This window comes from Gavia stellata, chromosome 10 (assembly GCF_030936135.1).
Source record: "Gavia stellata isolate bGavSte3 chromosome 10, bGavSte3.hap2, whole genome shotgun sequence".
In the NCBI taxonomy this organism is placed as follows: domain Eukaryota; kingdom Metazoa; phylum Chordata; class Aves; order Gaviiformes; family Gaviidae; genus Gavia; species Gavia stellata.
The window spans coordinates 18790402-18816153 of record NC_082603.1 but is presented as its reverse complement, the minus strand read 5'-3'; the positions used below and the strand labels follow the sequence as shown (position 1 = coordinate 18816153).

At 37.3% G+C, this 25752-nt stretch overlaps 1 protein-coding gene across 2 annotated transcripts in view; it reads left to right on the top strand.

Moving 5' to 3' along the window:
• PKN2 (protein kinase N2) overlaps nucleotides 1-22978 on the top strand; it is a 56872-nt gene extending 33894 nt beyond the window's left edge. Inside the window, exons 4-22 of one of the 2 annotated variants that reach the window (XM_059821670.1) lie at nucleotides 4079-4196; nucleotides 5806-5951; nucleotides 6045-6258; nucleotides 9032-9169; nucleotides 9520-9629; nucleotides 11452-11595; nucleotides 11734-11809; nucleotides 12150-12324; nucleotides 12597-12726; nucleotides 13183-13319; nucleotides 13411-13486; nucleotides 13574-13665; nucleotides 14704-14880; nucleotides 15476-15538; nucleotides 15641-15717; nucleotides 17083-17225; nucleotides 18599-18706; nucleotides 20361-20441; nucleotides 20522-22978. In XM_059821670.1, the coding sequence (XP_059677653.1) occupies nucleotides 4079-4196; nucleotides 5806-5951; nucleotides 6045-6258; nucleotides 9032-9169; nucleotides 9520-9629; nucleotides 11452-11595; nucleotides 11734-11809; nucleotides 12150-12324; nucleotides 12597-12726; nucleotides 13183-13319; nucleotides 13411-13486; nucleotides 13574-13665; nucleotides 14704-14880; nucleotides 15476-15538; nucleotides 15641-15717; nucleotides 17083-17225; nucleotides 18599-18706; nucleotides 20361-20441; nucleotides 20522-20725 (2409 nt within the window). In that variant the 3' untranslated portion in view covers nucleotides 20726-22978. Of the gene's footprint in view, nucleotides 1-4078; nucleotides 4197-5805; nucleotides 5952-6044; nucleotides 6259-9031; nucleotides 9218-9519; nucleotides 9630-11451; nucleotides 11596-11733; nucleotides 11810-12149; nucleotides 12325-12596; nucleotides 12727-13182; nucleotides 13320-13410; nucleotides 13487-13573; nucleotides 13666-14703; nucleotides 14881-15475; nucleotides 15539-15640; nucleotides 15718-17082; nucleotides 17226-18598; nucleotides 18707-20360; nucleotides 20442-20521 lie in introns of both variants that reach the window. The other variant, XM_059821669.1, reaches the window with a different exon arrangement.
• The last annotated feature ends 2774 nt before the right edge of the window (nucleotides 22979-25752 follow it).

Sequence of the window (25752 nt, the reverse complement as noted above, 5' to 3'; positions counted from 1 at the left end):
ATTTGTTTTAATAAGATGTGTGTAGTATTCTGATAGAGTTGTTACAATCTGTATTAGTACACATGCACATAAAATACACATAAAAATACTTTTTTTTGTTACAGAAGTGTGGTATTCTAGAGGTAGCATCTGATAGCATCAAACTGAAATTAAAAATAAAGCCACACTTATTTCTAGATCTGAATTTTAAACACATGCTTGCTTGCACTCACTCTCTTGATAGCACCAGAAGTTCTCCAAGGAGATGGGGGGCAAGTGTTTGCTAACCCCTAAACGGGTTCGACTTATTACATAGTCCTAACTATGTCATGAAATTCATCATACTCTAAGAATCCCTTAACTCAACTGAAAGACAAGCCAAACCTTTTAAATGGAGAAGAAAAAAAAACAAACCCAAAAACAGCAACAACAAAAAAACCCATGTATTTTATAAGGGAGTCATAGTTCTCAAATGAGAAAAAAGGGAGGAAAAGGGGGGGATCCTCTGCTTACCTGCCCCTTCATCCTTCATTAGTTACTCATTACCTGCTCTTTCCATTTACTTTTACTAAAGCATTAAGGAGATGAATTTCCAAACTAAGGGGAAACACAAGCATAAATGTAACAAATAGTATGTAGTACCTTGGTTAGATGTTTCTGTGTCCAGACAATAGTTAATAAAATTGTTTTAACATCTTAACTGACTGAGTCAACACCTAGCTAGGTCAGTGAATTTATTAGAAAGGAGTGTTTGACTTGAAGAGTAGACATCTGTGAATTGAGTTGCTACCCCTTATAATTGATACTAACCAGAAAGTGTTGGAAAGGAACTTAATGTTTCTGAGTGAATTTCTGCTGGGGACTGGTGGAGAGGCAGATTACTTTGTATCTGCCTACTGTATTACTTTCTTATACCTCCAAAAAATTACAGGGAATGCTGCTCACTCCTAGACAAATGAGTTTAGAGTAGATGGACCGTAGGTGCCGTCAAGCTCATTCTGTCCCAGCAGCACTTCTGTTGAACCAGCTGTACTTTGGTAGCCTTATCTGAAAGTGACCTGTAACCTAGTAGCCTGGGACAGATGGAAGAAATGTCTGGAGTGCACCTTATGACTAAGGGCCTGCAAATGCTGTCCATGCACCACAGTCCATCAGCTCCTGGAAACCCTGGAGTCTACATCCTCTGGGGCCATGTACTTAACATCAGGTACACTTAAAAATAATAACCAGCTGGCCCAAATGGATCAAAAGGCATACATGAATTATGTTGCTAATAAACTCTTAGTAAGTAACCTTATAACAGCCTGAAGAAACTTAACCAAACACTCGGGCTATAATATTAGACATTGTTAGCAGGCTTTGATCGGACTAGGTAGAAAGGATAAATTCTGGCTTGCTTTATGATTGAGGCATGTAATTAAAATTAACGATTGAATCTTGTATTTGCAATTGGTAAACGCTTAAATCAGCCTACCAGATTGGGTATATATAGTAACTGGGCTGGGGACAGCAAGCTGGAAAACACAAAAGCATTGCCAGCTGCTTCAACAAACGAGATGGAAATGGCATCTATTCATTCTCTCATGTTCTTAATACTCAGTAGTGAGTTAGTTTGGTAGGTTTAAACTGTAGGCTTGAGCATGGTGATTTTAAAAAACAAAGCCTAAAACAACTCAAGTGTCTGGATGAGGTGGGCAAAAGGGGGGGAAAATTCCCAGTTTTAATCCAACCCCAGTAATCCAATAGTTCTTTAAAAAGTAGTCACAGGACCCTCTTTAAAACATGCTAAACTCTTTTGTGACCTTTATTTAAGTGTACTATATGATCTAATTTCAAATTTGTTGTATTATTTTCAGACCTAAATTTAATGGAGGGAGGTCGTAATTTGTTTCTTAAAAATAAAAAAGCAGTCTGTTAATAGTAATAAAGCCATCACCTCATGGGAAGGTTTTCCCTCTGTACTTACTCTACTTGCTTCAGTAACATTCTGCTCAACCTATTTGGATTTAAGTGTTTCTGAGATACTGATCATCTTTCCTTGGACTTGGGAGGATTCTCCGAGATCCCATGACAGCTTTGCAGATCAGTTTTACAGGCACGGTCAGTTCTTCTGTACTCAGGAGATGCCTTGAAATACTTTGTATTCAGCCTCCAACACTAAAAGAGCTGCTGAGTATAACACATCTATTTTGATTCTGAAGATGGGATTTTCTATCTCTTCAAAATGTAAGGATATCTTTATAATCCTCAATTACTGCTATTTTACACATTGAAGGGCTGATGTTGCCCCTGAGCAAGCAAATCCATTGCAGTAAGAGGATATGAAGATAAAAGTGAAGATACAGACAAAGAAACACAGCATATTTATACATCAGAATGATGCATGGATAAGGTTTAATACAGGGTTCTAGAGCTGCTTGTAATTTATTACTTAGATCCTATACTCTGCTGCAGACAGTGTTTATTTCAAAAGTTGACATTTGTATTTGAAAAGACATTCATTTAGTAAATTCGGTGTACTCATTAAATAATTGGACAGCTAACATGGAATCTTAAAATATGAAAACTAGTGGTATGTCTCTGAAATGTTAATACTAAAACTTAGAACCAAGAGTTCTGAGACTATGGTATGCAGAGTGGGCACAATTTCTCCCCATGCAGCCAAAGTCTTTTCATGTGTATATCTTGATGTATCTACCCTGCAGAACATAGGGTAGCCCTAAAATATTTGAGTGAGTAATACATTAGGCACAAGGTCATGGTGGAGCTCTATGAAGGTAAAATTTCTCTCTTCTCAGCATACTGATTTTTCTCACAGTATACTTCATGGTGCCAGTATTTCTAGCTCTGGGTATCTGCTACGCTGCAGTTCTTTGTCTTGGTTGTGGTAAGGGGAAGAATTGAATTTCTTTAACTTCTTAAATAATTGATAACTTCATTATAAAATTAAAAATATAAGTATAAACCATGTCCATGGGAAAGTAACTTATTAATGAGGTTATAGAGTGGCTGCAAAATGAGTTAACCAAAATACCCTTCGGGCTATAACAAGTGTGACACTCATCTGTGCTGACTACTATTAATTACTGTGATTGATTGGCACTGCACAGACAGGACAAATAGACTCCCTTAAATTTTCTTATACCCCTTTTTTTCTTCTTACTGCAAGTCAGATCACTTTTAAGTTATCTGATAATCCAGAACATTTACAGAGAGCCACACAGCAGCCATAGAAGCACATGTGCGGTTCCACATCTAAGAACCATTTGATAATCCATTGTAAGTCAGATCTCCAGTAGCTGGAGAAGAAAAAGTGGTACACCTGAGAAACAGGTGGATGGCTGGCTGTGCTCCTGACAATGAAATGATATTATCAGTTGGTTTGAAAGTTCATCTTCAGAAATTTTCTCTTCTAAACTGCTTCTTATGTTATGGCTTTTGAAAACAAAAATTGGTTAGCTTAGTTTATTTAGACAAAAAGTACTGTACTTCAAGTTGCTGATGAAATAGCTAATGAAGTAACCCTCATATATTATGTAGTTATTAATGCAAAAAATATTCAGCTTTGATTTGTTCAGAAAGACATACTGCAGACTTATGTATGTCCTATGTAAGCTAACTTCGTATTTCTAATTGCAAGATTGAAAATCAGCTCAAGTGAATTGGTACAATGATTTTTATACGGATTTGGTCTAGCAAATTTGTGTATTAGAAGAGTTCTCATCATACTCACAGTAAATTTGAGTCATTCTACATAGGGTGGAGGTATTTCGCACTTAGTATCTTGTCCTTTCTTTATCAGCTTACAAAACATTAATCTGCACATGTAATGTTGCTAGATCATGCCTCCTTTATTCAGCTTTAAACAGATACAGTTTCCATGGGAGTGGCTTGTACTCTTTAATCAGCCAGAATACGCCTCTGTCCTAACTTAATTTCCACTAATATCTTAATGTGGTTAGTTGAATTGTTCTGCTATACCAGATGAACTACTTAGATTTAGTTCTTGTTCCTAAAACATGTGGGCTTTGAAGCTTTCAGTGTGTTTTGTTCCATGAAGAGGTTACAGTTTTAACTTTCTGTTTGTTTGTTTTAATAGGATCGAAAACTTCTTGCCACAGCTCAGCAGATGCTCCAGGACAGCAAGACAAAAATAGAAGTTATAAGGATGCAGATTCTTCAGGCAGTCCAGACCAATGAATTGGCTTTTGATAATGGTGATGGAGTAGAAAGGAAATATGAATCATTAATGTCAGAATGCCATGTAGACATGTACCCATATGCATGCAGAGTTACAGATTTCTAGTAGGAATGTTAGACAAAACTTGCATGAACCGAAAATAATCAGAGTCTAGGCATACCATTGCGTGTGTTAGGATGCCAGTACATCTGACTTGAAGCAATATACCTTAAGCTTAATGAAGAGAAATGCGATGTCTCTTCATCATCCTTTTTATACCTTATGCAGTCCAGTTTTGCTTTGTGGTCTTCATTCTCCCTTCATGCATGCTTGCTTTTAGTAATTTTCTTTAAAGCATATAATCTTTTCACTATCCTAAAAAAAGAAAAAATCTGACGCGGGTACAAAGCCTGCTTGTCATACTTAAATAGATTGACCTTTTTATTACGAATGGGAGCACAGATGGAGGTGAATTTTTGCTGTCTTTATGGGTATTTAGGCTAGATTGAGTAGTAAACAACTATTTTAAAAACAACAAAAAAATCAGTCTTTTTAAAACGATCTGACTTGAAACACTTATGCTGCATTTCAGAATTAGTTTTAAACTTGCATTTCTTTGGAAATCTTTAAATAAAATAAAAAAATACCCCTCAGCTATAATAGCTGAGGTGTACTATAAAATTATGGGCATATCGGTACATCTCTAAGTCTTGAACTTTATTCATATGCATTTTGGAGTATTAAAGTTGTATGACAATGCTAGTATTCAGGGCCTGGATATATCCTAGATAATGAAAAACTTGTGTGTGTGTGGTTTGTTTTGTTGGGGGCAGGGAAGGGTTTTTTGTTTTTACACTTACGGCTTTTTTTAAACACTCCATCGTAGCACATGGATTATGTATGTCATTTTTTTCAAAAGAAGAAGAAAGTTATTTAAGCCAGGAAGGTCTTTCAAATGCCTTTTTGTGTTCCTACTACTCTTAGAGCTTTAAACAGAAAGACATATATCCAGGAAACTCTCTAATTCTGCTTAGGAAATCTAAACAGTGTAAGAAGTGGATATTAGAATGGTTAACCCAAACAATTTGGGGAAGGCAGTGTATGGGACCTCTTACATTCTCTGTGCCTACAGAAACCATATTCCCTGGGATTTCGTGTGAAGCAGGAGAATTATCAGAAAACAATCAGGGATCTACTTAGCTACAGAGCAGTTTAAAAGATAAATCCTCAGAGCATGGTTCAGAAATGTGGAAGTCTCAAAACCTCCTTCTTGCCAGTTGAATGATGTTTGGGAGATTTGGCTTTTGTCCCTTAACTCCCATGAAGATATGTTCTTTTTCTCACAACCTCTAGCAATTACAGGTCTTCAAGGAGTAGGACCTGTTTATTGGGTTGAGGTCCTGATCAATTATTTCTTCCTTCAAATGCAGATGCTTCATTTTTCACTGTTGTTTTTATGACATACTTCAAGCTTTTCTTTGGACTACCAAGTCTGCATCTATCACTTCTTTTTTTTTCCCCTTCTTCTCCCCCCCCCCCCCCCCCCTTTTTTTTCCCCCTTGTTTATATGGGGGAGGGGTTAATATTTAAGACATAACCATGGGTGTGGTCTTCAATGAAGATTGTTTGTTTATATCTCTTTGCAGCAAAACCTGTGATAAGCCCTCTTGAACTCCGAATGGAAGAATTACGGCATCATTTTAGGATAGAGTATGCTGTAGCAGAAGGTGCAAAAAACGTGATGAAATTACTTGGATCTGGGAAAGTTACCGACAGAAAGGCACTTTCAGAAGTAATTTACGTCATTACAATTTCTGATACTTTATTTTAAATGTTCTTTCAAGAAAAAAAAATTAAATATTTCAATTTTTTTTATTTTAAAAAGGCGCAAGCAAGATTTAATGAATCAAGCCAGAAATTGGACCTCTTGAAGTATTCACTGGAACAGAGATTGAACGAACTTCCTAAAAACCATCCCAAAAGCAGTATTATTATAGAGGAGCTTTCACTGGTGTCTTCACCCACATTAAGTCCTCGTCAAAGTGTAATATCTACTCAAAACCAGTATAGTACACTGTCCAAACCAGCAGCTTTAACAGGTATGACTTATGGAGCTTTTTTTTTTAATTTCATTAAATGGTTTAAAACAAGTCTTTAATGCCAACTTTATTTCTTTATGGACATATTTCATTGTTGTTCTTTTCCTAGACAAAGGCATTTAGAATTTTCAAGTGTCTGTGTACCAAAAAATGCAGATAAGTTTCTTTGATTTATTTGTTGACCTTTGTATAATCCTGTTGAAAAAGTGAAGTTCTGGCCTTAAGTTAGGTCACTATGGAATGAAATTACTAGCGTTTACCTAACATCTTTCATCTTTAGATTATCGAGCACTTTAAAAGGTGGGTAAGTATCACTATCCCCATTTTACAGATGGGGAAACTGAGGTGCAGAAGGGTTAACTGACTTGCCCTGGTCATACAGCAAGTCAGTGGCAGAGCTGGAGATAGGCATCCAGCTTTTCTCTCAGTCCCTATTTTACACACTGGACCACACTGGCTTCCTAGAAGGTGAGATTTATGCTACAAAAACGTGCGTTATATTTCTAAACCAAAGACGGAGATCCTAACAAATGTGCATGTAACTATTGAAGCCTCTAGTTATTGGTGTGAATCGTTTTCCTTGCAATTAAACATGGAGGGGTTGGGGTTTTTTTGAGACTTAGCCTACTGTGAGGGCACAGTACATTTACATATAAATACAAGACTTAGGAACTTCTCATAGTTTGGGTTCACCTGGAATTGTTGTTCTTCATTTGAAGTGAACTGTTTCAAGAGATGAGCCATACTTCAACAAAGCTCTTCAACATTTGCCTCCCAGTGTTCTTAAAGAAAAGCAAATACTTTTGACTACTTGGGGGTATGTTGCTTTACTAAATTTAATAAGTGGTCGTATAAGAATTACTAGTACAGATAGGTTTGGGGTTTTGTTTTCTTTATTAAAACATTTTACATGTAACTATTAAACCAATTATTAACAGAGTAAGTTTATTACAAAAACAATCTGTAATTCAAATGTTACTCTAGTTATACATGTATATCTGAAACCAGAATTTAGTTTTGAAGTACTGTGGAGTTGTATTTTAAAACAAAAAGAGGAACTCTTCTGCCACGCTGCAATAATAATAAAATGGAGCAAGTCTACTTGTCTTCCATTTTGGTTCCGTAAGACAAGTAGCAGAGGGTACGCAGCTAAGGACCCTTGTGAAGTTGCAGAGTGGTGAGGGGAACTTTCTTTAATCATACGGAATCTCAAGTGATCGGTGACCATGGGCAGGAAGTATCGTACCTTGATTTTAGAACAGCTTTTTTTTTTTTTTCCCCCCCCATTCTTTTCCTGTAATACATAATCATGGGTCAGATACATTATAGTGACAAGTAATTCCTCTTTAAATATGATTTACTGATATATATGAACAGTTGCTAATAGGAATTCTCAAAACAGAGCTACATGTTTGTGAAGTTCTTAATAGTTTCACTTTCGTATTAGCTACACAAAGAACTTTTGTATTGAACTGGTTTTAAATGAACAGTGTCTTTGTGTTTTGCCTCTAACACTTTGTGAAAAATAGATCAGTGCTACTGTCATACTTTCTGAAGTACATCAACAGAACTTTCTGATACGCATCCAGTCCTTATATAAGATTATAGCCTTTCTGCTTCTTAATTTATTTTATTTTTTGTAAACAGAGTTTGGGAATTAAGCATTCTTTTACCTTTTAACCTGTTTTGGGAGGCAATAGGATGTCTTTGTCTTCATAGCCTAATGCTTAACTGTCACTTACAGCTGTTAGTTCCCTACAGGGTGAGATTTCTTCTTAGACTGGTTTCTCGGTATCTGTTCTGTGGGCTGTAATGTTGCCAGACCATTTTTAGGTCAAGTCTGACTTAAGTTTCTGTTACAAAAAAGTATTTTTAAGTTTCACAGTTAAGTACATTTGCTGTCAAAAGAACACTGCGTTTAGGAGCTGACCGTATGATGATGAACTGGCTAATTTCACCACTTCTGATAGTTAATTTTGTTAGTGTCAGTGGTGTCAGTTTTACAGATGCTATCTCATACAGGATGAGGTAAGCTTACTGTTCTTGTAACCATCTGTGGTACTCAGATGTTTCTGTGCTGCTGGAGGAAACTCTTAAATTAGAACAGCAGCCTCTATAACTCATTTGGTTAAAGATGTAGAAGATGTTGAAGAGTAGCTTCTTGTCTCAACTTCTATAAATCCAAATTCAGTCACGTTGGAACAATTCAATGATTTTAAATTATGTGCTAACTCAAATTTGACTTTAACAAGCAGCAGGCAAATGTGATTTCTGAATGTATCTTAAACAAATTTGTAGTCTCAGTAGTCAATGTGTTCCTTTTAATTACCAAAGAGATCTATCCAATATTAGTGGGTTATATAAAACTCATGAAAATTTGTTATTGTCCCATCTGCAAGATCCATCATTTTAATAAGAAGCTTAAGATTTGTCATCTTAAAAAAAGGACATTCCTTACAACGTGAACCCAAGTCAGTGAGGTTCTTAAGTGAAGAAAACAAAGATCTTTTTGAGATGCAGAACAAAACCATTTTGTGTTATTTGGGGAACCGTTGCTCCTTCTAGAAGGTTGAGTCCCATATATTTGACTTTTAATGCTTATTTTCAGTATATTTGTCTGTCTTAGATATGTCTCTTGATTTCATCTGGTATTTCTGTTATACTCTGCAGTGATCAGAATGTGAGCTATTGGCTGTCATAAATCAATCATTAGTCATTCACTTTGTTTACTTAAGAACAGAATTCTTTGATAAATCATTCTGTCTTGTTCTAGGTACCCTGGAAGTTAGGTTAATGGGCTGCCAAGATATTCTGGAAAACGTCCCTGGTCGATCAAAAGCCACATCAATTACGCTACCTGGTTGGAGTCCAAATGAAGCCAGATCATCTTTCATGAGCAGAACCAGTAAAAGTAAAAGTGGGAGTAGTAGAAACCTTCTGAAAACTGATGACTTGTCCAGTTCAGTATACTTCTCTTATTCATATCTTTTATTTACATTTTAATGTGCACGCTGTGCTCTGTAATTTAAAATACTAAATTGATTTTAAGCTTTAAACTTGCCTGTTTCTTCATCTGTCAAGTTGTTTAAAAAAAAAAAAACAAACCCCAACAACAACAAAAAGCCCCACAACCACACTATTACGCCCATAAGAACCAATTAAATATGAGATTACATTTTTAAGGGAAATTTACTCAATATATTTTTGTTTGTGGAAAATCCTCTTAAAGATTTAAGCTGAGTTTGTGTACTTTACTTACAGATGAAGTCTGTGCTGTACTGAAGCTGGATAACACTGTGGTTGGTCAAACTAGCTGGAAACCTATTTCCAATCAGTCATGGGATCAGAAATTTACACTGGAACTAGACAGGGTAAAAATTTGGTCTTCTTTCACTGACAGCTGTAGTCGATTCTTTAGATTAATTTCATGTTGCTTTTTTTTTCCTGTTCTTGTGATTATGTTCAAATTTCATATGTGCAAGTATTCCCATCCTTAACAGAATGAGCTCCCTGGGGCTGAGCTGTTATGCTGGGCTGACATTCTAGAAATTTTACCTTTTCTGACCTACAAACTGACAAAATATTTTTATCCAAGATCTAACACTTAGCAATTATTTAGCCTTTGATAGATGGTGCTTAATTTTTTATTAGGATCATCAACTAATTATTTATCAGTAAATTCTAATATCAGATACATTGTGGATGTTTTGGTAAAGCTATGTCATAGAATTTTTACAGTGCTTCTGTAAAAGGGTTCTCATGTGAAGCTGATCAATTCTTCAGGAATAATAAACAAATTCATTAATAGTTCTTTCCTAGAACTTTAAATGTTAACTGGAGGATGCAAGTATCTGAAATAATACTTGATGTTTCTTTCCTCACACCTGTTGAAGAGAATTTCTGTTATATAGGTTTAATCAAGCATTTGGGTTTTTTAGATACCTGATAGTCATAGTATTTTAAGGTACAAGGATTTTTTTTTTCCCATCAGTGTTTACAATAGACTGAAAGTTAGACTATATTTTAGGAGCCTAAATGTCATCTCCAGTATATGTTTAAAACAAACGAGAGAAGGAAAAGGAAAAAAAAAGCCACCTTCCTGTTTTTGCTCTCTCCCCGCCTCACCCCACCCCTCTGAGCTCCAAACCAGTTTGCTTCCACCTAGGAAGGAAGCAGTTTTAGACCTGCAGGTTTTGAAATTTAGATTCAGGTTAGAAGTAGTGCAGAACAAAACTAGCGGCTGTGGAGTCCTGAAGCCTTGACTATTCTCAGAGTAAGACTAGGACTAGTCAAAGTTTAGTAGCTGCTCCAACCAGCCTAGTATGTGTCCTGTTCACTATTTAAGAACTCAATATTAGATGGCTTTTTGGTGCCAGAAAAGGACCTTGCTTCTGCTGGGCATGACCACGCATACTGCCATACTTGAAATGCACATTCCAAACCCCATCATGTTTTTATCTGTTGCTTCTCCTTAACTTTTTTGTTTCTTTTAAAACCTACAGCTATCATATAAAGACAGTAAATTGATGCATCATGATGGAATTAAACTATGCTAATGCTGCTGTTATATTGTATTGCAGGATTCGTCACATTTTGTAACAAGCATATAAGACACCCTAAGAATATATAAATACTACTGGCAAGATATAGCAGTAGTTCTTGTTAGTTTAAAGTTTTTGGCCCCTCTTCGACCATGTTACAAAAACTGTATGTATTTCTAGAGATACTGTATAAAGTCTTGCATCATGGTGTGTATGCAGGTACCAACATGTCACTATGCATCCATGAAATGCAACTGATACTTGTAAATAACATGGAAAACTAGTAAAGTTGAGGTTTCTAAGCACAGGTAAAAAATTGTTGTCAGAGCATGAGCTAAAATGTCTGGAACTAGCGCTGTTGTGAGACTGACTCAAAAAGTCTGGTGACTGACTGTGACTCTCTCCTTCTATTCTGGGGGAACTTTACAGTTACGTTTTTATTTGGACACTGGAGATCACACTTGAACTGAAGTGAAATGCTATGATCGTCCTAGTGAGAGCTTGCTCAGTATAGCTAGTTAGCCCTGGCACTCTTAAAGTAACAGCTCTGCATCTTGATCCTTGAGTTGCTAGATCTTACAATTGTTCAGAGGTAACTCTTGTAGAACAATTACTAATAAGTAATTTCCTGTGTATATGTTTCCTGTTGTAGTCACGTGAATTAGAAATCTCAGTTTATTGGCGTGACTGGAGATCTCTGTGTGCAGTAAAGTTTCTGAGGTTGGAAGATTTTCTGGATAACCAACGGCATGGCATGTGTCTCTATCTTGAACCCCAGGGCACTCTGTTTGCAGAGGTAAGAATGTTTCTTTGAAACACTTGAGCATACTTGCAAGTATTATATTGCAGAATAGTTTAAGAAGTTTTTCTTAAACTTTTAAGAATGCATTTTGTTCTGAAACTTGAATTATAACACGTTTTATTTGAACTGCAGGTTACATTTTTTAATCCAGTTATTGAAAGAAGACCAAAACTCCAGAGGCAGAAGAAAATTTTTTCAAAACAGCAAGGTGATTGTTTAATATAAACATGTAAAGCTTAAAAACTGTACAGATCTGTGATTTAATTTTTTTTTTAATACAGAGACCTTTTATTTATCTGTGAATAAAGCTGTTGATAATGAAAGATTTGGCATTGCATTTAGAAGTATTTGGTTTAGAATTCCTTATTATGCATTAGCATTTAATAGTGAATAATTAGGAATTGCTAAGGAATATAACAAATTCAGTTTGTTCTTCATAAACTATAAACTGATTAATATGAATATCTTTTTAATTATAGCTTTTGGTAATAAGTAAGGGAATTACTTGCACTCTTTTTTTTTTTTTTCCTCACAATCAATATCCACAGGCAAAACATTTCTCAGAGCTCCTCAAATGAATATTAATATTGCCACTTGGGGAAGGCTGGTAAGAAGAGCTATTCCTACAGTAAATCACTCTGGCACCTTCAGCCCTCAAGCACCAGTGCCTGCTACTGGGGCGGTGGTTGATGCACACATTCCTGAACTAACACTGCCAGCCAGGTAGGTGGTATCTACAATTTTAAGTACTTTTATGAGCAAGAGTAACACTGAGATGCTTATGCCCTAATCTACATAATGTATGTCACATCTGTTTATTCTGCAAGACTGCAGACCTTTCAATGTGTTAATTTTGGACATCCATTTTATAGACAGATCTACACACACATGATTTGTTTTAGGAGAAATCTATGTAACGTGCAGTTTTAAGTTGGTTTTCATACTATTAAAACAGTCTCTGCTATACACTGAGGACTTACTTGTTTTCTTGCCAGCGACTCTCCAGTAGCCAAATTGGACTTTGAACTTGAGCCTGAGCCTCCGCCTGCTCCACCCCGTGCATCTTCCCTGGGGGAAATAAGTGAATCTTCCTCCGAGATAAAGGCTCCTGATGTACCATCTCAGGCAAGTAACTTTAAGAATTTTGGGCTATACAGTTTAACAAGGTTGTAATATTGGCATCTTTATGACGGATTTCTTCCCTTATGTTTCAGCATATGCTCCTTTAACTTACACATACAGAACTGTCTCAACAGAATCCTCCAATTACTCTTGATGGCAAACTGTTTCCATGGTTGGTGTGTTTAACTATCCATGTCATTGGTTCCGCCACAATAAAAACAAAAGCCCAAAATCATGAGAGTATTCAGGAAAAAATGGTTTTACTAACGAAGAGCAAAATGACTGGAGCAATAGGTTTCATCAGTCTGTTGAAAGTTTGCGTATCTGTATCATCTTAAAGTACACCATTTTAGCTTAGATAATTCTTGCGTTAAGAATTTCACATGCTAATAGTAAAATTTCTGCATTCATTTGCCCTCACAATCAGTTCTAAATTTTCAGACTTCTTTTTCTTCACAGGATGAAATAACAAATTTTGATTTTGAAAATGGCAGAAATAGTATTGTCCCAAAACTCCAGCCTGAAATAATCTGTGAGCCTGATACTCCCCGTTCAGACATAAAATACCCCAACACCCGAGAGCCTGAAGACAGAAGGTAAAAATGCAGTGGTTTTGCTGTTGATCTGAATAATACCTCTTAAAGTTAACAAACTAGAGATTTTTGACTGGTTTTTTTATTTACATAGATCACAACAAAGATTTCAGTTCAGTCTGAAGGATTTCAGATGTTGTGCTGTACTGGGTAGAGGACATTTTGGAAAGGTAAATGTCAAAAGGCTGTATCAAATGTCAAGGCTATATCAAAAACTAGATATAGCTCTTGAATGAGTCACTTACCTTCTGTTTTAGGTGCTGTTGGCAGAGTACAAAAACACAAACGAGATGTTTGCTATTAAAGCCTTAAAGAAAGGAGATATTGTCGCTCGTGATGAAGTAGACAGGTCAGTTTGTAAAATATAATACATGGATTCCATAAATCGTGTTTTCTTTCTGCATACAACACAACTGTAAGCTCTACCAAATAGTAGTTAAATTCAGTGAAAGAGAAAAACAAGTTGTCATCTCCCTGCTTAGTTGGCTGCTGCAGATGTGTAGTCTTTTTTCGGGGACAAGGAGGCAGCAATGTAGCCCAGAAATACTGGTTCCTTTAGTGCCCCTCTTACCACGCCTGTACTACAGCTCTGACTTAAAGCTGATCCTGTTTTTTATTTAGGGTCTCTTGCAATTATTTATTCTAATTACTTGTTCTATGGACTTCCATGACATTTCAGGAGGACAGTGACTATGTTTTCTTTACTGGCAGAAACACCCATGATGGTATTTCTCAACCTGTAACATACTGTCATACTTTGTCCATCATATTTTCCCTTGAGTCCTGTGTGTACTCCACTGTTGTGGGGTTTTTTAAATATTTTTGCCCCAAAACTCAGATATTTTCCTTGCGTGGAAGTGAAGTGGCAGTTGAACTGTCTTGTTTTAGTGCAAGAAAGTGCTTTTACAACCATTTAATAGTGACTATATTCATTTGACTTGCAGGAAGCTAGATAACTATTAAGAATAAGCTAAAAATTAACCAATTGGCTTAAGGAGAAATAATCTGGATAGATGTCTATAATATTGTTACTGGTTTTCCACTTTATGTATTGTATACAATTAAAATAAAAATAGATTGACGTTAATGTCACATGATACTGATGCATACTTAATGCAAGTCTGAGTATTTGGCAGGGTACAATTTTCATGGAGTGCTAGGTTTCCTTTTTCATTTGTGAAAGCTAAATCCAACTTCGTGGAAATCCTGGCATCAGTTTAATGTGTGTGCAAATATTAAAAGCTCTCTCTTGAAACAAAAACTGTTCTTATCTTATCCTGAGGAATAGAGGAAAAAACAGAAGGTATAAATTACCAATAGTTTCTGAGAGTTGAAAAATTGTGGTTCAAGATTCAGCTTTAATTTTTTACTGATTTTCTGTTTGCAGCTTGATGTGCGAGAAGCGAATATTTGAAACTGTGAATAGTGTAAGACATCCCTTCTTGGTGAATCTTTTTGCTTGTTTCCAAACCAAAGATCACGTTTGCTTTGTAATGGAATATGCTGCTGGTGGGGATCTGATGATGCACATTCATACTGATGTCTTCTCTGAACCAAGAGCAGTGTGAGTATCCATCCCTTTTTGTGGCATTAAGTGAAGGGCATTTTGTTCACTGGATAAGAACTAAGTCTTTATTACCACATGATGCCTCTACATTATGTCATTTCAGTAAATACTGTTTAAGTTTTTAAAAGGGTCAGAGATTCTAACTGATTTTGTTAGAAAAAGACACATGCAGGTTTAATGTGCCTGAATCCACGTTGACTTCAAAAATTAACACAAATATTTAATGTTTATAATACTTTTTTTAAAAGAAGATTACATAAAAAAGCTAAATGAGAAGTTAAAATAGCAGACAAGGCTGAAAAAGGAAAGAATGAGCCAAATTAGAAATCCTTCAATGCCGTGGCAGTGGACACTACAGGAAATTTAGCCTCCAGGCCAAGCAAACATACTACAGCTTGAAAGCTGCAAGTTTATGCATTTTTGCCATCTGGCTTTAAAATTCTGACCTTGTATAAAACTAATTATACCTGAAATAATAATCAGTAATCGTCAGAGGATGGTTAATAAAAAAGATCAGTAATAACGGGCTTCACATCCTGAAAAGCAAGACTAAAATCCACAGAAATTTTAACTTCAACTTTTTCAACAACAGGTTCTATGCTGCATGTGTGGTTCTTGGGCTGCAGTATTTACATGAACACAAAATAGTATATAGGTAAGTAGTCATTGACCCATTTCCAAGAGATGAATTTCAGCTATTCTGAATAGTGCTGAAGAAACATCAGTGATGCAATTTTATTTTCAAATGTTCATTTAGAGATTTGAAGTTGGATAACTTATTGCTGGACACAGAAGGGTTCGTGAAAATTGCTGACTTTGGTCTTTGCAAAGAAGGTAACAGCCCTTAAATTTTCCTTCTAGGGGAATTCCATAGTCTGTCTTACTCTTGACTGTTTCTTGAGACTTTTGGACTGCCAGATGTGTATAGTGTATACTTACCTTGTCATTTGAAGGGAAAAATACATCTCTGATTGTACAAATGTGGAGATACGAGGAAGTTCCTTAGTAGGAAAATATTGGGAGCATCTGAGTATAGGCCCTTTTTTTTTTTTAGTTATGAGCATCACCTATTCTGATTCTTATTTCATCATATCTCTGCTTATTAATAAGGCATACTGCTGCATTTTACAAGTTAGCAAAAAAAGCATTAGGTTATTTTTCCTCATTTAAACGTTGACACTGTACAATGAAATCAAGTACCATTATAATCCACGCCTCACTCTTACTTTTACAAATTAATTATCTGGTTTTTTTAAATTTGAAATAGTTGCAACTCTAACTGTATGGAAATGACATGCAAAGTATACTATAGCTAAAATAAAGGAATTTATCTCAAAAGGGAAGCCTAGATGCTAGAAAGTTACTTTCAAGCATCCTGCTACTAGCAACTGCCTTTCAAGTAAGACATAAAATCAAGGTAGCAACTGAAATTGCAGCGTCTTTCTCAAACCACATTGTGGGGGAAGATCTGGAAAAGTCCATTTCCTTCTCCAATTTGTATAGCCTGTTCTCTGTATCTTTTCCTTTTAGATAGCCTAAGAGGAATTTAGTAAACTTGCTGTCTTTCTTTAATATCCTAGGGCAAGTCCTGTGACTTTAGCTACAAACAAGTTCCATAAATGACAAAAGGAGACGAGGACAGGAAAGCTCTTTGGTTTACTGACTGCTACAATAAATGGTTTTCTTAAGCTTCCTGCAGCACCTCTTCCACTTGTAGTCTCACAGCAGTCCTTGTGGTGCTGATCTCACAAACTGTGCCCCTCTGAGCAAAATAAGTCCCTGTGTATTTGCAAAAGTTGTTTCACTGTACTCCATGTTTTACTTCACATAGTTTTGCCACTACAGAAGCATCCATAGTAGGCATGTTTGACTAAACTACTGTACATTTTCTTCTACTAGCTAGTAAAACATAGCATAAGATTGTATCTTTCCAAGCAAAGATACCTGGGTGATAAAGGTGTAACTAGAAGCTTAATTTGGCTCATTGTATATAGTTAGGTATAGAAAAACTCACACTGAAGCACACGTGGGAGGGAAGAAGGGGGGAATGTTTTACCTCATTGGCCTGAGCCTTCAGGACAGGCCCTGAAACTACAGCATTGGCTGAAGTTGCTCTAGAGGGAGGTTTTACTTGCTGGAGGAATAGGCTGTAGAGTGGCAGAAAATACTGCTTGCTTTTCATTAATTGTAACTTTTCAGGAATGGGATTTGGAGACAGAACAAGCACATTCTGTGGCACACCAGAATTTCTTGCTCCAGAGGTGCTGACAGAAACTTCCTATACAAGAGCTGTAGACTGGTGGGGTCTTGGTGTACTTATCTATGAGATGCTAGTGGGTGAGGTAAGTTCTAGTAAGATACAATGGAGTCATAAAACTAATATATGTTAAAAAGGTTACAAAACTCAAGATACCAGCCTGTCAACATTTACTATGCCCTACTTGTCACAGTTGTATCAATACTTGTATATACAGTTTGTATAGGCATACCTACTTTTATAGTGAGCATCTTCATGTGTTTCATCTAGAAAAAGAAGTATTAAATACTGAGCAGCTACTTACCTGATACTAGCTGCTACAATACTGTAGAAATTGATGACTCAATGTCATGAAGCTTGAATTATCAGCAATTGTGGAAGTGAATGAGTTGCAGCTGGTCCAAGACTTAACCTCTAGATTTTTGTTTTATTTTTATTTTAACTACATCATTATGCCTTACATCAAATTACGGTAACAGCACATTAATATCAGTGTCTCTAAGCAAGAACATAGCACATCTGGTTTTGGGGTGCTGAGTTTCCAGCACACATCTGTTATTGTCAAATTTGGATGCGTACAGATATAGCAGTCTTCTGCTTTGAAATGCTTTTGGGGAGAAAATAAGCTCCTTAACTCCTGTAGCTTGAATGGAAGTAAACTTTAATTCATAAAACTGGACAGCAGTGAAAGACTATGCCAAACGCAATGCTACTTACCATTTGAATTACACATGCACTAAACCAGAATGCCCCAGTTCCACGTAAATGAGCTGGTATAAATAAATTACTATTGAATAGTTATTTACCATTGCATATTATTTACCATTGCATATATTGCTTTACCTTCTGGTCCATTTTGTTACACTATCTCCCAGGTAGCACAGTGATGGCTTACATGCTAAAAACCAGAGAAAAACCATAGATTTGCTCATAATTTTGTTCTTTTTCAAAAAAAAGATGATCATTCAACTTCCTTTTACTTCCTTTCAGGTAAAAAAGGACAAAAAGCTTACAGGGTGTTGCCTACATCTGTCAGGCCATTTCAAAACAGTTTGAAAACCCTTGAGCTGTAATGTGCTAAGGATACTACAAAAACAAATTAGTCTTGACCATGTTACTTGAGAATGGTGGCTGTCCCAAAGAAGACCTGATACATACTTTTTTTCCACATTCCCTGTGTATCTTCTGTCAGAGTTCAAAGAAGATCCCAGTTTTAGGTGTTTCTACTTCTAAAAGGACATTTTTAAAGCATAGTCCTTCAGTAAAAACTAAGGGATAATACCAACTTGCCTTACTTTTCTCTCTTCCTTATGGAAAACTACCATATCTGTTTCTGGGAAAAGGAAGACTTCATTTCAGGGTGTCTAATTCCAAACTGTCAACCTAATATATGTTGTTTTCAATTGAAAGGGATTTTTAAGCCTGTGTAATAGTATTTTTTTATTACTTTCATTATAGTCTCCCTTCCCTGGAGATGATGAAGAAGAGGTGTTTGACAGTATTGTAAATGATGAAGTAAGATACCCACGATTTCTGTCTACAGAAGCCATCTCTATAATGAGACGGGTAAGAACATAATATTACAGTATTGCCCTCTTATCCTGTTACCTTTCCAACATTAAGGAAATTACTTTTGTGAGGAACAAAATACTTTAAAAACCTGCACTTGGGTTTTGCTTTTTTTTTTTTCCCTACAATTAAATTTCACACTTGCTTCATTTATGCTGTGCCATGCTGCCTACTACCTTAAATGAAAATTGTCAGTGCGATTCCACTTTACTCAGGAGCAATTTTTTCTGTTTAAAAATGTAAAACACTAGAGGCTCTGTTTTCTCCCTGAACTAAGTTTCCTGGTCATATCTACCTAGGGAAGTTCAGCTCTTACTTCCTAGCAGAACACTGCTGCATTGACCTATTTGGTAGATTAACATTGTCACATGAATATTTTAATTCGAAGACTTCTAAATCTTTTTGGTTTTATTCCAACTGGGGCAGGGAGCACGGTACACGCAGCACACGCGGCATCTGCAGTCTGGTTCTTGGCAAAGAACAGCTGATTTTTGTTTGATTCTTATTATTAGTGCTATTCCTTAGTGTAATGCCTCTCTGCCTATCTAAAGATGATGTTTGAAGCTGTCTTAAGTTACAAGCTCATCACAGTTGATAGAAAGGCATCTACAGGAGGGGGATTCAAAGCCTTGGGAAGCAGCCTCTCCACTTAGATGTCTGACATTGAAGACCAGTCTAGCACCCAATTCAGCAACATGCTGCAGCATGTAAGTTAAAGCATGTCACAGTAACTACTGTGACATAAGTAACAGCATAAATATTTTATAGCTTAAAATGATTGCTTCCTCCCAGGGAGAGAGCATTTGTCTGCAGAAAGAAGAAAGAATACAGTTTTAAGGCAGTACCTGAGGAAGAGTATTTTTACTGTAAAAACTGTCATGCCAGTATCCCCAGGGGACTGCTACACTGCACCCAGAATACGTATACCGTGAACTTTGTGCTTGCAATTTACTAGTTGTAGCTCTGCATGTATTGTTCCCATCTGAGAAGTTCTTACGTAATGTAATAGACGTTATTTTTTGATGGCTGCATCATGAATCTATCAGCCCACGCTGATGCTGGGCACTCTGCCTAGAACAGGGGTCTGCTTACAGCAGCATGATTCTCAAGTGGGAGCATCTGACTTCTGGTGTTAACTAGAAACCCCTTTTATGTGGCTGAGTGTGTAAAGCAGCATTCAACCCTCTCGTGGTAAATCAACTGCTGTGAAATAGCTGGGCACAGGAGACAGTGGAGTAGTCTCTCTTCTGAGCCAAGCAAGAAATACTAGCTTATGTAAATTCTGTATCCCCTCCAGCAAAAAGCATACTTCCCAATATCTCTATGCTGAACCTCAGGTACCAAGACTTGGTACCACAGACCTGCAGTGAGACAGATTAGTCTGCTCTCTGCATGTTCATAGCTAGGCTGCTGGTGGAATTGTGCTAACAGGTTTGGGCATCTCTAAAAGAACACTGCTATCTCTAGCTATGTACAGCTGAAGTTTTGTCTTTTCCCTTTCTTTGAGGACCAAGAATTTTCTTTAGGTCAGGCAGTATGAATTTCACTGTCCATCCAGTCTTGCTGTTGGCTCGTACACAGTAGCACTCACCTCTCTAGTCCCTCCCCCTACCCCTGAATTTTTGCGCTGAAATCTCACGTGTTTTGTCAGCTGCTGCGAAGAAATCCAGAGCGGCGTCTTGGAGCTGGAGAGAAAGATGCTGAGGATGTGAAAAAGCATCACTTCTTCAGGGTGAGTACAAACCAGTATTATTTCTAAGGACACTAAGGAGCAGAGCCAGGCAACTAAACATCAGTTGGTTTATTTTACAGCTAATAGATTGGAATGCTTTACTGGCCAAGAAAGTGAAGCCTCCTTTTGTACCCACCATTAGAGGACGAGAAGATGTTAGTAACTTTGATGACGAATTTACCTCTGAAGCACCTATCCTCACTCCACCTCGGGAACCAAGGATACTTTCAGAAGAAGAGCAGGAAATGTTCAGAGATTTTGATTACATTGCTGATTGGTGTTAACTTCTAGACACTGTGAAACCCCAGCTGACTGGCTCACAAGAATGCCTCTCTCAGAAGAATATCGACCCTTCAATTGCTCTCTGTGCCACCTGTAGCTTCTGGTTTTTTAAATCACATGAAGATCCTTTTAAGTACTGTTTTAACACTCTTGTGAAGAGTGGCCTCTTTGTACATTGTTTTTTATCTGAGCACTGGAAAGCAGGTCTATGGAGTTCTTAAGCTGAGTTGGTGAACCCAGGCTGTTATTAAGCTTCCTACACAAGGGCACACGTGGATCTGTACTGTTTCTCTCACTCTTCTACGGCAGATAACATCACTTTAAGTATCTGCCTTAAGTGGGAAAAGCAGACTTTGAGCTAGGTAATCACTTCTCTCTACTCAGCCACATTGAAATAGAAGTTTGGGATACTGATGATACTCACACAGAACATGGTTCTAGCTCGAGAAGGCAAATGATTTCAGTTAAATATTATCTTGTGCAGTCTATAAAACTATACTTTTTTATGTACACCTTCATCTTGTGTTCTTAAAATAATGGTATTGAGAACAGATATGCCTTGTTTTGTAAATTTTCTATGGTATTTATTAGGAAAAATGTTAAAACGCCTTGCCTTTGAGATAACAGCAGTGTAAGTGCTTCCATTACAAAGAAAAATCCAGAAAAAAATCCAGAAAGTTTACCAAAAGCCACTTGCCAAACAGTTTTGCCTTCAAGCTTTTTAAGCATCGCTTAAAACCCTGGTTGATACGAAGAATGTAACAAGGATGTTGCTCAGTCTAACCACCAAGAGCAAAGCATATGCATTCCCCAAGCCCATCCACTTCTGTACTCAAACTCATGCCTTTCCCACTCACTGAGTGGACAGATAAGTTAACCGGTCTGTATCTAACCACCTACATCATCCTCTGTCTGCTGTACAGTATCATATCACTTTTAGAAAACATAAGGATGTTCAATGTATACATGCTGTGAACATGTATATTTGGAAGTTGTAATGTATTCTTATGTCCAGGCAAGTAATTTAATTATACCACTTCATTAATTTTGCACAGTGGCTGAGTGAACAACATAGAACTGAGTGAAAAAAATATTTGTATACATACAGGCCACTGAACTCCAGAACTTAGATTGGCAGTTACTGAGGGTAAAAGCAATATGTTGTAACAGAATGTATAAATATTTTTGATAAAAACAGTGTATATTTTATAAACCCCTTAACACTAAAAGCTGTACCTCAAAAGTTGAAAAATAATTTAGACCAGACACTGTGCATACCTGTAAACCAAGACCTATTTTTGGCACCTGGCATTCTGTGGGCAAACATCAATTCTTAGACAATAACTTTCCCATGTGGTCCTTAGCTCTAGCACCATTCAGAGCTGATTGCATGTGTAATCTCACCGGTTCATCCTGGCCAGGAGTTTGCTGTTCAGGGGCTAAGACAGTAAGAAGCAGCACTCAAATGAATTCAAAACTTGTAATTTTGTTCATTCAAAGAAATGCAAACCACTTAAGTGTGCAACGTAAGGTGGTTGTTTAAAGTCACGGTGCTGGCCAGGCCTGCAGGGCCAGGCAGGGGAGAGGCTTAGGGAGAAAAAAACAAAATGGTTAATAGGTCTAAATCAGGCATTCCCACCTCCCTGCCCTGCCCTCCCACCCCACCCCTGCAGGAACAAGGCAGGCATCTATCTTTACCAGCTCTACAAATCATGTTTGCATGAGTGAGTCAACTTTTCAGCATTACTTGTTTCTAGATTCTAGTTAATGAGAAAAAAATTATGTTCCTGTATCTAGCTGAAACCAATACTTTTGAGGTACAGTCAGCTAACCCTTTCTGGTTCCCAAATATATATATGAGCATCTAACAGGATGCTTAACACTTATGAAACTATCCTCAAAAATACCTTTTTGTAACTACATCTTGTACAGAAATCTTTTTTAATCTAAGTAAATCACTAAAAAAAAAAAAAGAAAAAAATTAGAGGGCAGGGTATGTTCACCCAGTTAAGCTGAAAGAAAGCACTAATTTTATCTCTGTAGTTTTTTTTAAATATTTTTAGGCAGATTAAGATTTTAAACCCTAGATTGTAAATATATTTTGCTATACTTTATCTGTATGTGGCTGCTCAAGCACTTTGTAAGGAAATTAGGATATTTTAGAATGGTACACTATGCATTAAAATGAAATGTGCCTTTAACAAATGTCATTCTAAGTGTTTTGCAGTCATTAATATCACAAATTAAAGTTTTAAATAGAGTAATTTGTAAATTGTGTCCCAAACATGATTTTGGTGTTTCTTGAAGTGACTTGTCATGTTTTCTCCACAGGTAACTTCAGAAAAGAACTTGCAATCAGGAGGGGACTTACATAAACCCAATCTCTTAGTGGTAGCTCAGTGTGCTTACATTCATTTTTTTTAAAAATCAAAATAAATTATTACCTCTGAGCATACCTTCTTTCTGAGACTGAAGGAAAGTAGCCTCCTCTTGCTTGGGTGAGCAGTCCTGCAGGGAGCAGAAGACCACCATGTCTACTGAAGTCTGGCCAGCTTGCATCAGCATTCTCTCTTCACAGGCTTCCTTTGAGGGCAGGGGAGACAACACTCACCTGGGTGTTTCTTCATTATAGTCTCTTTCTTCCCCCCCATTATATAGGGGAGCTCTGTAAACAAACAAAAACCTATACCCAACCCACAATAAGCTTGTTCTTTAAGCAGAGAATGAAGCTTTCTTTTCTGAGTGAATTTAGAAAAGAAATCTTTACTCTGAAGAACAAACTAAAATTTCATGAGACCATTGCCTAGAGACACTTAGCTTAACTAATACTTAACTAAGCAATCATTCCAGGAAGGGCTGGCTCCAAATGAAGATACAGACAGTCTCAAATATCTAGTATAAATTGCAGTTGAATTAACATAGGAAGTGCCTGAAGATACTATGCTCTTGCCTTTGTTGTGTGTGGGGAATGCAATCCTTCTGCACTCCTGCCTTCTCCCAGGCTCCCTGCTGAACCACCTCCCAGCAACAACATACACATGTTAGCAGAGAACCCAAAACCTAAACACCTGAACTGGAGCCAGTCACCTTGCTCATGCTTTAGGCTCTACTTGTCATATAGCCTTTACTACCATTTAGCTTCAGTAACACAAGAATAAGGTAATTAGCTAAAACAGGCTGCAGAGATGCAACCCCCTCTCCAGCTCCCTACAGCTATCCCTGCAACCCCGAGAACCGCTGGTGTACCATGCACACAGACATTCCCCACACTGCCGAGAAGTACTCCAGCCAGGAACAAGGAGAGCTCATTTCTGAATGAGAAGCTTCTGTAAGAGAAGCCAAATTCCTCACCTTCATGAAAGCAGCTTACTAAAGGGGTTGTAACTGCCTAAAAACGAATTCAGAGTTACACTATTTTTTTTCCTGGAATGCTTCACATTAACCATAGTCTACTGGGACCAGTAGTAGTTTTCAGAATATACAGCCCCTTCAAGCCTATTCCTAGTTCTACCTCTTTGGGCTGCAGTTACTACTATCTCCGCACCAAGGGAGGTACAGGAACTGCTTGGGGAATTGCAGGAAGAGGCAGGGTCAAGCCAGGATAGTACATCCCTCCCTGCCTCCATCTGCACTCCAGAGCTTTGCACAGATGTATCTAAATTTCAGTCCAGACAGCTTTTGCTGTATGTAACAATTTCAGCTGCAAACACTCACCACTTAGATGTCAAGTGCTCGTGCATAATGCCTGAAAGCATTTAAAATAAGAGCACTATTGTAAATGTACATTTCAGACATTTTTAACCTGCGTGTAGTAGATTTAACATACTGACCTATGCTAGAAAGTACACTCATGGTAAAAGAACTTTCACCTTTGCATTTCCAAACTGCAACAGTACATTAAAGGTCAGGCCCTGCCTATTCAAAGCATCACACCTACCCTCCCAGAGAAGGTAGACAGAGTAGCTCAGAGCAAGACAGGGAAATCCCAGGTAATAGAAAATGTTGTGACAAAGTTTAAAGAAATATATTAGATTACAATCCCTCCAAACTACCAAGAACACCACCTTTAACATCTGCACCAGAACTTTTTGTGACTGCAACCAACAGCTTCAATGGTGTAACAGAACTGTACAGCCTTTGTTATTTGTTTACAGAAAAAAATGTTGAGCTGCCACATTTCAATAGTCTCGACTGGCAGAAGAGGATTGAAACTAAACCAGCAAGAAAACAGTGAGGGCCATTGACAATTAGTGTTATTAGCACTAGACACACAGCCTTCCCTCTGGATGGCTCAGGACCAGATGTGTAGCAAGCTGACCCCTCAGCTGTTCATTTGGGTGATTACAATGAATTTGCACCTGTGATACAAAATTAACTCAGGAACCAAGAGACTCCCAGTTAAGTACATTTGTTGCTTTGCACACAGAGGGACACTGTCCACAGGCAACTAGTTTTTCAAAGCTGTTAGTTTGGGGAGGGCTGAATAACTTCGGGCCTTCACTCCTCAGCACCTGGTGCATCGTTTCAAGCAAGCAAGTGCTCACTTCAAACGTAACTGCCAAAAGCTTTATCACTGGCCAGCCAGACTGCAGGGTGGACTGACAGGTCAGAACATTTAACAGAAACTTTTACTAGAAATATTTTATACCTTCCTTTGTACAGTACCAAGCATCACAAAGTTGTCAGGGATTGAACTAAAGTAAGCTGCTTTGTCATTATGTCAAATTCACACAAGCAAACTGGAGAGACATCAGTGAGAATCAGGGAGACTGTGCCAAGGATGTGACTAATCCTTTCACAACAAATCTGGAAATCTTCAGCAGCAGTTGTACAAATATTCTAACCGCTTTTCAGCGACTGCTTTGCATTCTGTGTTAAGTCATCCACATTCTACCCTACAGCTAACTACAAATACTAAAGCCACACTAGAGATTAAAAATTGTCAAGAAAGCGAGCATTTAAGCAGCCTTGTGACCAGGTCCCTAAGCATAAAGCTAACTCTTACCATTCTGTGGACTGCATTCCAGTT